The sequence below is a fragment of the Mesitornis unicolor genome, unplaced genomic scaffold, assembly GCF_000695765.1.
Source record: "Mesitornis unicolor isolate BGI_N332 unplaced genomic scaffold, ASM69576v1 scaffold45336, whole genome shotgun sequence".
Taxonomy (NCBI): Eukaryota; Metazoa; Chordata; class Aves; order Mesitornithiformes; family Mesitornithidae; genus Mesitornis; species Mesitornis unicolor.
In genome coordinates this window covers 15,726-29,226 of record NW_010193870.1, presented here as the reverse complement: position 1 = coordinate 29,226, position 13,501 = coordinate 15,726, and the positions used below count along the sequence as shown (strand labels likewise).

The following is a 13,501-nucleotide window of genomic DNA, read 5'->3' as shown; positions in this document are numbered from 1 at the left end:
AGGAACAACGTTCATCTGTTTGGTAATGATCTTCATTGCTCATCATGATGTGATGGACGACTTGTTGCATGAGCAGACTGGTGTTGCATCGCGGACACAATGTCCTGTGCTCTACATCAAAAGGGAGAAGTTATGGAATAACAGAAACCTCAGAGACCTCATTTAGTCTCTTATTTTTTGTGAAATAGTGGCCGCACGTGTACTGGTGATCAATTAAACCCTGTAATAGCTGCTGCCTTGGTGCTTGCAGTGTGCCAGCTGTGAAGGCTGTAGAGGGGACGGATGGGGAAATGAGCAGTTTGGTAGTCCTGGGATAACCAAGGCATACCCTGACTGAAGAGCTGGCACAGGTTGGGCTCTTCACCATGAGAGCCCTAAAAGGGGGTGGTGGGCAATCCTGGAAGCCCCACGTTATGCACAGAAGCAGGAACTGGGTATCGAGCAAACTGCTGCTTGCCTGGAATTGATGAATTTATGCAGCCTTGTCTGGCAGCTGCCCTGGTCCTTGGAGGTGTCAGGAGGGTTGTGAGGATTGGTGCACGATTAAAAGGTGAGGCACAGAGGAAAAAACTCTGGCCTGGGCTAGAAAAAGTTTGATACACGCTTAATGGGGCTTTCATCTGCAGGGATGATGATTGGCAAAGGTAAAATGCAAAGATCCTTTTCCTGTTGAGGAAATGAGCAGTATTTGACTGCCATAAATCAAGTTAAATTCCCATTGACTTGTGTGGATTTGAAATGTGCTGTTCTGGAAATGACTCTTGCCTTGCTCGTGCTCCTGTCCAGCTCCGTGCTTTGCTGCCTGAATACAGAGAAACCTTGGGGTACCTTGAGCCCAAGAGATGGAGCTCCCATCTCCCATCCGGCCATGCACGGAAATGCTGAGGAGCAGGAAAGCAGTGGGGCAGGTGTAGGATGGCAGAAAGCGGATACGGGATCATTCTTTTTCCTGTTACTTCTGTGCATAGCAAAGTTTGTCCTTGCCTGATGAACTCCACCATAGGGAAGGCTTGGAGGCACTGTGTCTGTGGAGTCATCTCCTAACGCTTCTTCCCAGCTTATGCAAAGGGTTGGTGAGTGCACGCTGGGGAAGAAAAAAGCTGGAAAAGGGGTTTTACTGCTCCCTTACGTCTGTATTATTGTAGTATCTGGTCCAGCAGCCTCATGTCATTCCTCAGGCAAGGGTAGAGCAGAGCGGGCTGAAATTGGGACTTTGCTGAGGAAGTTCTTGCAGCTTTGGATGTGGTGGTAATGACTTCAGGCTTCCCATTTCGTAGTTTCTTTGAGCAGAGAAGTTTCTGTGTCCAAACTTGCACCCTGGAAATTATTAAGGACAACTTTTGCAGTTACCCCTGTTTCTGGCAGGGGTGAGTGTCAGACACCCGGCTGGTGCAGGCCGCATAAGGAAGCCCACATCATGGTGAGTAGTTCTGTGTTTTCACCTTCTTTAAAAGAAATGTGCAATCTTACAGCTTTGTTGCTAAAGTCTTTGAGCTGCTGCTCCGTGCAGGTGTCGCAGGTTGCTGTGTGGTGCAATACGGGCACGGTGCAGGTAGTGATGCACCTGGGCTTGCCCTGCTGCTTGGCACTGCTGGGCTGTAGCCTCTGGAGGAGAAATCAACCGTTCTAATTAGTCCTTAGGTAATGGTACTGCTCATCTTCAGAGCATTTCACTAATGCTGACTAATCCTCATCTGATAAGGTCAGAATTGCTCCTCTTTGACAGCTGGGGAGGGGGAGTGAGAACCTTTGCACAGATGCCTTCAACTCATGGGCATGGCGGAAATGTGGCTGAACCACGTCTGGGTGATGGGTGACCTTGGCACCCAGCGTTTTCTTAGGTGTCCTGTTTCCATACTGGAACCTTTCCTTTCTGAAACAAGATGAAAACTGAAAGGGTTTCACCCAAAAACACTGGCTTTCTGACATTTTCCAAAATGAAATCCAAGTCTTAGTCGGATGCTTGCCGAGATGTGCGATGAGCTGCACTAATACTGACCTCTAGACAGAGCATTACTGAAAATAAGCTTTTGCAGGTTTTTTCAAATACCCATCTCTAATGCTGCTCATAAATATTTGGCTAACCCTGATCAGCAGCTCCCAGCTCAAATTTTCTATTTTTCCTAGTGAGAACCCAGCCAGATCTGGACCGTGATTCTGTGATGGGGTTTGCTCAGGCATGGGGAGGTTTTTTGGAGTCTTTGCTCCGCATGGGGTGCTGGGAGGTGTTGAGTGGTATGAGGTGGGTGATGAGTCGGATGTGGGATGGCCACCCTTGGTAGAGATATTGCACAGATGCTATGGCTTGGTGCACCCGTGATGAAGATGATGTGTTGAGCCTACGGTGATCCCCTGGGAGCCGATTCCCATTTCCAGTTGTGTGGTGATGTATTCTGCCAGTGAGGGTGTGGGTTGGGAGATCCTTTCTCTGCTTGAATGCTTTGCAGACGTGTCCTGCAGTCAGTGGCATACCCAGGCACTGGGAATGGGTTAATCACCAGCAGAAATTAGTGCTTTGGCAACTGGCGTGAGGTGGGCTAGGTCTTCATAGAGCAATGCAGATTTAATGTGGAAACTCTCCCTTGAGTCACATGGATGGTTTCTCACTCCGAGGTCTATTGCTGCTCTGAAGTGGCCCACAAGATGTGCTCATCCTTTTCAGCAGCAAGCCAAAACATTTTCCATGGGAAGGAACTAGAGCCATGGTTGTCCCATATCTAATGAGCTGGAAGTATCTCATACTGAGGTACATGAAGAAATCTATGAGCTTTTTAAAGCAAGATGGTGTTTGGAAAGCCATGAGATACGGATGTTTCCTGTGCCAGGTGCTATGCTGCTTTGCAGATACCAAAAGCTCCTCCAGAAGCTGAAACGTGGCCCTTTCAGAGGATGCGGTGCAACTTCTTGGCTTTTGCTCACTTTATTATTTGTGTAACATAACCTTGGTCGCAACCTCTTGACGTGCAATGGAAATCACTTTGTAAGTGGATGAGAGCTGTGCCCAAATCCTGTGTGCAGGTGGGATGCAGGGAGGAGAGCGGGGTGGTGACCAGGAACCACCACATATATCCAGGCAGGTCCTGTTTTGGTCCTGGATGGTTGAGTTCTGGTTTCCAGCATGGCTGGGTCTATCTCTGTGACTGGTGTTGACACCGACAGTGTCGTGTGGCATCGAGTCCTTCCCGCCCTGGTTTTATTGAGAACGTAACTGCAGGGTTGCAATGGACTTGACATCGGTCTTGGTCATCTTGCGTGGCTGGGATGTTCGGTTTTCTCACCGCTGGTTCTAGCCTGGCCTTCGAGCAAAATGACCCAAACTGCCGGGCTCCTCAGCCCCACAGTGGCCAAGGCAGGCAGGGATAGCACAGCCCAGAGCCTCTGTGGACATCAAACCTGATTTCTTACTCCCTCTAAGCCAAGATGCACAAAAATATTTTTCAGTATGCTTTTTCCCGTTTTCCATTTTTCTAGAGATGGGTCCTTTTTTGTTGCATATCTTTAACGTGGTTTCTCAAAGAAATGAGAATAAAATTGTCACACCGTCTTTCCGTCTCTCCTAAAACAGCTTTTGAACCTGTTGGACAACTTCTAACAGCCGGGCACAAGTCTTTAATTCATCAAGTTCCTGCACATTTAATTAACGCTCACACCTTCGGAGAAACAGGAAAATCCCATAATGAGACAGAGCTGGAGGAAACCAGGCTTTTGTGGTTCCATAAAAACCTCCTCCTGCGGTAATATCTGCTTTACTGGGTACTTTGGGGGCAGTTTGTCATGGATGCTGTGGGGCTTCCTCTCCAGGCACCAAACAGCTCATGGCCAATGTGTTGGCCAACACATCCAAGATGACCCCAATGGATGGGAGAGCGGGGTCCCAGTGATGGTGCCATCTCTTCACCCTGGTGCTCCCCGCCGTGACTCAGAAGGACACGTCTCCTCCTTCCCTCCCAGGGCACCCAGTGCAAGGCCAAGGGGAAGGGTTGGTTCTAGGGACACCACTAATGTCCCCCACCCTGGCCGCTGCTCTTCCAAGTGGGACTTTCCACGTGCTGTAACTTTTCTCATGCCATCTGTTGACTCATTTAGCACCTAGAAAATAACTCCAGCATTTCAAGGAAGGTTTGGGTAGGGCTTTTTAATGAGATGAGGCTTTTCTTCATGATTTCCTGCCTCCCATCAGGACATATGAATGTGAACCGCGTTTCTTCATCACTTACGTCAGATGAAGGACGCATTTCATCTCCAAACGCAATGTGCCACTTCCCTCCTTCCTCCTCCAGCACATCCCAGTCACCGCGGCCTCTCCCAGCTCAGCCTACGTGCGCGTGCACACACGCTTATTAACGTTTACATCTTAATTGAAAGGGCGGCATACGTTTAAGCCTTAATAATGACATCTTTTTTCCCAAACGGGCTTTAATCTTGAAACGAAGCGGTGCACAAAGGCAGCAGTGTGGGGTTGGCGTGCGAGGCTGCTGGCACGCGTGCGGATGGGAGCGACCTGCCAAGAAACGCGTTTTTAGGGTTCGGATTCAACGTTTGTGCCTGATGGTCCGGGGAGCGGAGAGCTGGTGGTGAGAGGAGGCAACGGTGATGAAGAGGAGGATTTGATGAGTAGGAGCTGGGTTTGAGGTTTCTTCCAGAGCAATTAGACAGCATAAAAGACAAATCTCCTTTTAACATGGTGCCCTGGTATGATTAATATGGACTGAGGGGGTTTACAGGCTGGGGCTTTCTCTTGCTATTTGTCCTGAGAATAAGACAGGTAAAGTTTCTGGGGGCTCTTATCACACAAAATATAATACAAAGCAGCTATTCCTTGCCCTAGTGTTTGAGATGCCCAGACTCTGAAGCTGTAATTGCAGCTATATGAGAAATACTACACTATGGTCAATGACATGGCTTAAAATTCCCTCTAATCCTGACTTATATCTGTGTCTCGGTGCTTCAGTGCTGAAAAAAAGCCAAAACATTCCTAAAAACAACCCTTGCGAATAACGCTGGTGGGTTTCCAAGACCAACCTTTGTGTTTCGGAGGGGTCCTTGGCTTTCAGAGATGCCATTTAGAGGTTCAGAGATTGAATAAGAAACCATTGCTTTGGTGGATGGGATGCAATGTCTGCTTGGTGAGGAGGCTACCAAGGACGCTTGGTGAGGAGGCTTCCAAGGACTCTTGCTTTCGGCTCCACGCTGCAATAGGTGAGAAGAAGCTGGGAAGAAACAGCAGCCTGATAGCAAAAGGAAGCAAACCCAACATGGAGACACCATGTGCCATGCTTAGAGATGTTGCTGCTTCCTTATCGACTTGTTGTCTGTTTTAAGAAAAAAAAAAGGTGGAAGAAAAAGGAGAAAAAAAGAAAAAGTGGGGGGGAAAGCAAAAAAAAAAAGGAAAAAAGGAAAAAAAAGAAAAGAAGTCCTTCAAAAAGGAGCAGTAAATGTGCACCGCTAATTGAGCAAAGCCCTGCCAAGCAAATCTTTTGTCAGATCGTCTGCCCGAAATCAAAACCCCGGACTCAGCAGGCCCGGTTCTGCCTACGAAGCAGGAAAGCGCAAAGCCCCCGGTTCCCGCCGCTTTGTTAAAAAGCCCTCGCGACACCAGCCCCGGCACCCCCCACCTCCAGCTCCTATATAGGGGGGTGTCCAACGCTTCTGCCAACGCGGTCTTTGGTTTGGCTCCCGCTTTTGGCCTTGGACAGCAGCCAGCAGAAAATGTCTCAGTACTCGGGAAAAGTAAGTAACGACCCCAGCGCTTCCCTTGCAGCCAGGGGCCGCGGAGCCCCGGCATCCTCCGGGATGAAGGAGTAGGTTGGGATAACATTCCCGGAGGATGCGATGTGAGCGATGATACCGGGAGTAAATTCGGTAGCCGGGGACAGGGAGGGTGCGGCAGAAGGAGCTGCGTTTTGGGAGCGGAGTTTCCTGTTTTCTGGAAAGATGTGTGAGCGAGCGCGAGGCGGCGAGAAGTGTCATAAATGCGGGATGCGCTGCGTGCCCAGAAAAACAAATACAGTTCGTAGGAAAAAATGCCAGTGATGCCGTGATCCTCTTGCTGGAATGCAGCTATAAAAACCCCAAACCACATTAAAATGATGCATCTGTGTCCTAAACCTTGACAATCTGCAAGAGATTCCCATCTGCTCGAAATGGGGGGTCCGGCTGTGCCCCTGCTCCTCACCATGAGCCTGATCTTCTCCTCCCGTCCCCTCCAGATCACTTTCTACGAAGGCAAATGCTTCACGGGCAGAAAGCTGGAGGTCTGCGGCACCTGCGCCAGCTTCCAGGACCGAGGTTTCCTCAACCGGGTCAACTCCATCTGCGTCCAGAGCGGGGCCTGGGTCTGCTTCGACCACCCCGACTTCCGAGGGCAGCAGTACGTCCTGGAGCACGGCGAGTACCCTGATTTCTACCGCTGGAACGGCCGCGGCGACCACCTGGGCTCCTGCCGGCCCATCGGGATGGTGAGTGGGTGCCGCTGGGGCTTTGCACATCGCCTTCCTCCCCCAGGGAAAAAGGCAGCGGCTTTAACGGGATGAGATTTTCCCATGTATGTTCAGATGAGGTGGTAAGGTCCTGCCAGTGTCACGCGCTTTTCCTATTTAATGTGCGTCGCTATGAAATACTCATGGGGGAATTAAGAAGGACCATTGTTGGCCAAGGCAAGTTTGAGCCGTGGCAGCCCCATCTCCCCATGCACCCCAATGGGGAGTGGGCAGTCTGAGGACTTCCCAAACTGGACCCGTGGGGCAGATGTGCTACTCCTTTCAAATTTTACCTAAACTCTCTGCTGTTGCAAAGCTGCCTCAGTAATCCTAAACTAAAACCATTGTTTCCCCCATACTGGGTAGTTCTCCCCTTAGGAAGCTTTTAAAAGCACCACACAGAGGAAGGTTTAATTGGGAAGATTAAAAAGTAGCAAAGAAAAATGAATCTGGGTTAGGTCTTTCCATTTGACTCTCCTATTGCTCATTACCCCCGGGAACAATGATGAACCCACTTGGAGCTAGTGGGGTTTCTCACTGGTCCCAAAGCTGCTTTTCGGCACAGCTGGGGGCTTTGGCATCGCAGCCTGGTCTTCTTGTGCATTGACATTGGTTATTGGAAAAATGCATTCAGATATTCTTTGAATTGGGCTTAATAATACCCTTTCAGCTCGCTCTGTCCCACATACCTGTGCTGCAGGCTGCAGAAAGCTCCCGGGGGAATTTATGTTGTGTCACCCTCAAGGGCTCGATGACGATGCTGGGAAGGTTTCTTTTCCTTTTCTCTTAATTTTTTCCTTCAAGAAATGCACAACAGCTCCCAGCAGGACGCACAGCAACTGCAGGCAGTATAGATTAGTTTAAGGAAATAGTCTGACATCTTTGTATACTTTGATAAATACCTTTTTGCTGTGTGAGTGGGAGGAGAGCTGAGGCTGCAGCTGATGCCGTGTCTGGGACCAAGGGCTTGTGGGTCAGTGCAGGGGGATCTGCAGATGGGCGAGGGGCTGCAGGTGTCTTACAAAAGCCAGGGAAATAATTTATTGCTTTATCTTTTTGGTTGACTTTCTTCGTCCACAGCACGGCGAGCATTACAGGATCGAAATATTTGAGGGGAGCCATTTCAGAGGTCCCAGCCTGGAGCTGACAGAAGATTGCTCCTTCCTGCAGGGACAGGGCTGGGACAAGACCTGCATCAACGCCCTCAAAGTCTACGGCGACGGCGCGTAAGTAACCACGCGGATCCCAGCACAGCCACTGCGCATTTGTACCCAGCACCACAGGGGAGCAAGGGGGCTGCAGAGACCCCCCCCCATGGTGGAAAAGCCTCTCAGTGCTGGGGGAACTTGGAGAAAGCCTAAAAATGTGAGTTAAGCCTATGGTTTAAAGGTGGATTTTGGTGCCTGGTCATTGACAGTTGCTTCAACAGGGCAGGATTTTTGGAGGGCGACAGCTAAGCACAAGCTGCAAGGACACTGAGTCACCTTTTTAAGGTGTATGAAACAAGAAGTTAAAATCAGATTTGTTATTTTTCCTTTCTTTTTTATTTTTTTTTTAAATACTTCTGTACATGTTTCCAAATACCTCCAAAATCCATGCAGAGACTTTTGAGGAGGGTGGATGGACGGCTCTGGCATCCTTGGTGCCTCATCCAGCCCCATCCTCCTGCCCCTGCAGATGCTCCTGAAAGCCTCAGCAGGGCAGCAGCTTTGCCTTTTTCTTGCTATTTTGTGGCATTTTACATTTTCTCAACTGTGCCATAGCATGGTTTGGGTTGGAAGGGACCAAATCCTCCAAGCGCCAGGCAGAGGGTGGCTGGAGCGAGGCATGGGGCAGAGGGGAGCACCTACAGAGGAGGGAGCACAGAAATGCTCTTCTCCCCCTATCCTGGACTGGATATTGCGAATCTCACCTGCACCCAGCCTGGGATGTTGGACCCTTCCTGTCCACTGCCATTTTTTTCCCAGAATAGGAAAAATGTTGTTTCCATCCACACTTGTGACAACCTGACAGTGAGTGCCCTGTGGGACCCTTTCTGATTTAACTGAGACTTCTCTTCCAAAAAATCAGGTTTATGATCAAGCAGTGGTGGTTCATTAAAATTGAGGAGCATAGATACCAGCTCCTTATGGGAAGAAAAGGCTGGAGCCCACTGGGGACCCCATTAGCACTGAGCATTTGAAGCAAAAGGCATTTGAGTCCCAGCTTTATAAAGCCAAGAGCGAGCCTGTGGGTACTCTGGCAAGAGCTTTAGGGCCAATTATTCACCACACATGTCCTTGTAGCAGAGCCTGGAGCTTGGGAAATTGGGAAACTGCCCAGAAACTTTCAAGCACTTAAATTTTTCAGATTGATTTTCCCCCTCCCCTGCAAAATATATGTAAGGGGCACAAAGCTTGCGTCCCCTTGCATGGGAGCCCAGCCTATTTATGTTAGCATCCCTGACTTCTCAAGGGCTTTGAGTAGCAATTAAAAAATATATTAAAAAAAAACTACTGAAAGGAATGTGGTGAGGAAACTCACTGAGTTTCGTAGACTTATTTGTATATTTTGTAGAGTTCCCTGGGAAGACGGTCACTGAAAGCATGCAGAAAGGTCTGTAAAGGCCATTAAAGGCAGGACAGTGCAGAGGAACCTCCTGGCCCCAGGCTGCAGGAGGAGAGAGGGAAGGAGGAAGTACCATGGCAGTGGTACCCTACGGCACCACTTTTCTCTTTTGAATGGACCATATGAGCCCAGAGGTGCTGCAGCTGGAGGTGGTGCTGGGCTCAGCCTGGCAAAGTCCTCCCAGGGCCCATCCTGGACCGTTTGGGGAGCAATGAGACATGGTCACGGGAGATGAGGGGAGTTTCAGCCACTGCCTGTCTCCAGCACATCCCCTGGATGGAAGCGGGGCTGGTTTACTCTGTGTGTGCTGAAAGCAGACGTTAAACCAAGACCCCTCTGAGCTCCCTGAGCACCCAAGTCCCGCTCTGCGATGTCCCCCAGTGCAATGTCCATTGGGTACAGAAATACTCGCTTCTTCTCTTCCCAAATCCATGGATGGTGCTACGTGCTGCTAAAAAGCTGCTGCCTGCACTCATGGGGGTGGCATTGCCTGCGGGAAGTGATGATGGATCAGCTGGAAACATGGAAATGGAGAGAAACATCTTGTTTCTTGGTGAGGCTGAGGGTGTTGTGCACCTTCCCCACTGCCCTCATAGGTTTGGTGGTTGATAACCCCACAGCCAGAAAGGCGACTGATAAAGCTAGTAAAGCCACGCTGGAAATGAGCTTGCTATTTCAGAGCAGTTTCGAGATGTTGCCGCCTCCTCGGAAGCTGTTGCCATTTACGTGGTGAGCGGCTTTGCCCGGCCCACGGGCAGAGCCAGCTCTGGTATCACATATGGCATCATCTGGTTTTAGATGAAGACGAGCACTTCTTGTCCTCCTCTGTGCCTCAGCCACTCCACAGAGGATTGCTTAGAAATTACAGCTTTAAAAGGCTGAATTTGTTTTACAGTTTGGGAGAGAATACCCCAAAAAGGGCTTTTGTAAGGTACAGTAACCTAACTTGAAGGAGCCAGACCAACCATTTATTCTGCTGAGGCATTTATGAGCGCTCGGTAGATGTTCTGCAGTCAGGCTGCGCAATATCAACCAGCACAGGTACCTAGACCTTGCTGCCCAATAAACACATTGTATTTCTCACCAGCAGCTATAGCTGCTCATGGCACTGCTCGTGTCCTGGATGGAGAATGAGAGACCTCGAGCCCTACTGAACACATCCTGCTCGGTTCAGGCTGGAGCCGCAGCGCTCCCCTGCTGGTTTTGCAGCCGGTTTTGGCTTACGGGGCTTGCACTGGTTCCATGCGAGGTTTGCTCCCGTGTCCTCTGCATTTCTGTGCTAATGAAACACAGCACTGAGATGTCTGAGGGCTGCGTGTTATGTGTCTGGATCAGCTCTTCCATGCTGGGCCTGAGGAAAGGATTGCCTTTTTTTCTTTTTTTCTGGGCTTCTGACTGACTTGGTTTCCTCTCTCACTGATGGTCTCAGGAAACGTAAATTTTAGGCAATAAAGGAATGGCTAAGTAAGCCATACAAGTCTTCACTCATCACCTTGCACTGCCAATACACTTCACTCCCATCTTTCTGCTATTCCTTTTACTCCTCTTTTTTCGCAGCCTTCCCCTAAGCAGAGGGACAAGCTGGTGGGTTCTTATCACCCCAGCAGGTCACACAGTCTGCTTCCAACTATCACAAGGCCTGTCCCATTCCCTCCATACAGACACATCAACCCTGTGTTTGGGGAAAAACACAGAGGTCTTGGGAAAGACTGGCTATGAGGGGCTGCTCTACTTCTTGCATTATTCCCAAGGGTCCAGCAGTTGTTGAAAGATGCCCTAGAGCAGAGCTGGAAGAATCACCATGTCCTGGTGGGCCCTGTGAACATCCCTGTCCTACCACCATGCAGTATTTTCAATGACGTTAGGTATTCTCAGCAGAACTGAGTGATTGGAAGGTCCAGAAAATAGGATCAGGAGCTCTTATCAGTGCTTGATGGAGGGATGCTGAGCTGATGGAGAAAGAGGCCAATTACCATCCAAAACTATGCAGAGGTGCATATAAGCTGAAGGGATGGGGTAGAAAAGGAAGCAAGCCATGCATGCCTTATGAGCAAGGCTGGGGTGTAGCTAGAGGAGGAAGATAATTTTATAAATTGTACTTAATTAAGCTGGAGAGCTGAGCATGCTCTCCACCAGTGCACATCAGATGTGATGGGGGGACACGGCTTCAGGACAACCTGCCACTACACCCAGACGAGCAGCAGGCAGCCTTCGTGTGCTGCAAAGGGGGCTTCAAAGGAGAAGTCTGAGGATGAATTTGTAATTCTGTTTTGGATATCAACTGGCTGCAAAAAGTGCCAAAGAATGACCTTGTTTGTTTGTAGGAAATGCTCAGGATCCGAATGTCTTGGCTGAGCAAGACAAAACACCCTAACCTTTTGCCTTTTTTTTTTTTAATAATGCCTGTGGGTGGCTGCTTTTATAAACAACTTTTTTCCTAGGACTACAGCTTTTGGCTCTGGGTCAGACTGATCTGAGTTCACCAGCTGTTGTCTGACCCTGTAGGCCCAGCAGGCTTTGACCCATCCAGTATTTGAAGGAGTTTCTCCCTGGAAATCCCACATACAGTAGGTCCCAACCCAGATGTCACAGCTGAATTCCTGGCAAGAGAGAGACCACAGAAATGAAATTATTTAGAAGATTGCATTTGTGCTCTCTTGTCATTGCTGAGTCAAGAGATAGGACAAGCAGCAGAGAGCCTTCTAGAATCCTTTAAAAAGTTGGGAAGAGAAGAAACAAGGCAGAGTTGAGACATTGGGCAATGATGGAGTGGAAACCTGACCATAAAACTACCAGAGAAATGGCAAACCTTGGTTAAAAAGCATGGGAGATTTAAATAAAGAGGTGACACTTATGGCCACATTAAGATCATAGCAGTGTGTACTAAATGGATGAAGGGAGAGAAGAGCAGCAAAATTTGCCCCTCTTGACCATCAGAATTGCTCCTGACCTTCAAAGGGAGAAAGACATGTTCAAGAAACACAGCCATGCTAGGTGAAGTCAGGCATGCCAGGATCACCAAGGCTGTTGAGTGTTGTATCCATTTGACTGGATTCCAAGGGAAGGTTGTAGTTAACTCTGGACATAGAGATGAAGTGAAGATAACTGAGCCCAGTCCTGCTCTCTGCTGGAAAGCATCAAAGAGAGGTCACTGAGAATTACTGGCAAAGAGAGAAACTATTAAATATGGTTCCCATCATAGCTAGTGAGTCAGTTCAGAGAGGTAAAACATCTTTCAAGCATTGCACGTTTCTCCTTACAGTCCAAAATGAGCTGAGGGGCCTCAGGTCCAGCTTTAGCACTATCAAATGCTTTCAAATTGTTTCTCTTGCACATGGTGAAGCTCAGAGAGATCCATTCCTACAGCAACGTGAAGCAGGGAGCCCCTGGTTCCAGGCTTCATCTCTGGTGTAACCCAAAACAATGTCTTCTAATGGCAAAGTGCAATCTGGCTGTGGATAATTGCCAGGCTGCTCTGGAAACAGGGGGAAGCACCACAGTTAACTCCACTGGGGGCAATTCTGTGCGCAGGATGGGATGGGCTGCTAAGGGTCCCAGTAGTTTGCAGTACTGAAGTCCCTAAACACAGCCACCCAATGTGGGCACAAGGTCACCTCACATAAGCACATCGTTTGGGCCCAAGTAACCCTCCCTTTCTGCTCAGGTGGGTGCTGTATGAGGAGCCCAACTACCGAGGCCGTATGTACGTGGTGGAGCGGGGTGAGTTCAACAACTTCAACGCGTGGCAGGCGCGCAGTGCAAGCGTCCAGTCCATCAGAAGAGTCGTCAACTACTTCTAGATGAGCTTTCACCCTACCAGTGATGGCCTGCTGAGACTGGGCATCACCCTCCTTCCCTCTCACTGACCCGTGGAATAAATTGTTAAACACCAGCTTTTGGCTCTACGTACTTTTTTTTCCCATCACTTACGTGCTGTGAATTTGCTTTTTTATGAGGAGGACATGGAGAGGATGGGCCAGAATTGGTGGTGACAAGCAGAAGCGCGCTCCCTGGTGCGGTTGCGATCTGACACGTGTTCACTCTGCCCCGTCCAGGGCCACCACGCAATGGACCCAGGTGACTCCCGATGCTTGGAGGGGGTCACGTTGCTGCGCACGTGCGGTGTGAGCATGGGCACGCAGGGTCTGCTCGTGCCACGCGAGGACACGTGTGAGGATCATGTCAGGACCTGACCAATTCACGGGGACTGAGTGTGATGTGCTGGTCCTGATGCGAACGTGAGAGAAGTAATTTGTCCTGAGTTACTTTGACCTTAGATCAGCACACATTAAAAATATATATTAAAAAAATTCCCTGAAGGCACAAAACCTGAGCAATCTTCTCCTTGCTCCCTGATTCATAAGCCCTTCAGCTGACGACGACATTCTGAGGGAGCAGCAGTGAAGAAAACAGCC

General features: G+C 49.3%; 1 protein-coding gene across 1 annotated transcript; it reads left to right on the top strand.

Annotated features, from left to right (window-relative positions):
- Nucleotides 1-5,688: 5,688 nt before the first annotated feature.
- Nucleotides 5,689-12,886, top strand: CRYGN (crystallin, gamma N). Its single transcript, XM_010187605.1, has 4 exons — nt 5,689-5,730; nt 6,210-6,458; nt 7,560-7,705; nt 12,751-12,886. The coding sequence occupies exons 1-4, from the start codon at nt 5,710-5,712 to the stop codon at nt 12,884-12,886; spliced, it is 552 nt and encodes a 183-aa protein (XP_010185907.1). The 5' UTR covers nt 5,689-5,709.
- The last annotated feature ends 615 nt before the right edge of the window (nt 12,887-13,501 follow it).

Coding starts and splice junctions, on each gene's coding strand:
- CRYGN (XM_010187605.1), top strand. CDS start 5,710: ATGTCTCAGTACTCGGGAAAA. Junction 5,731..6,209: donor TGTCTCAGTACTCGGGAAAA/GTAAGTAACGAC, acceptor CGTCCCCTCCAG/ATCACTTTCTACGAAGGCAA. Junction 7,706..12,750: donor AAAGTCTACGGCGACGGCGC/GTAAGTAACCAC, acceptor CTTTCTGCTCAG/GTGGGTGCTGTATGAGGAGC.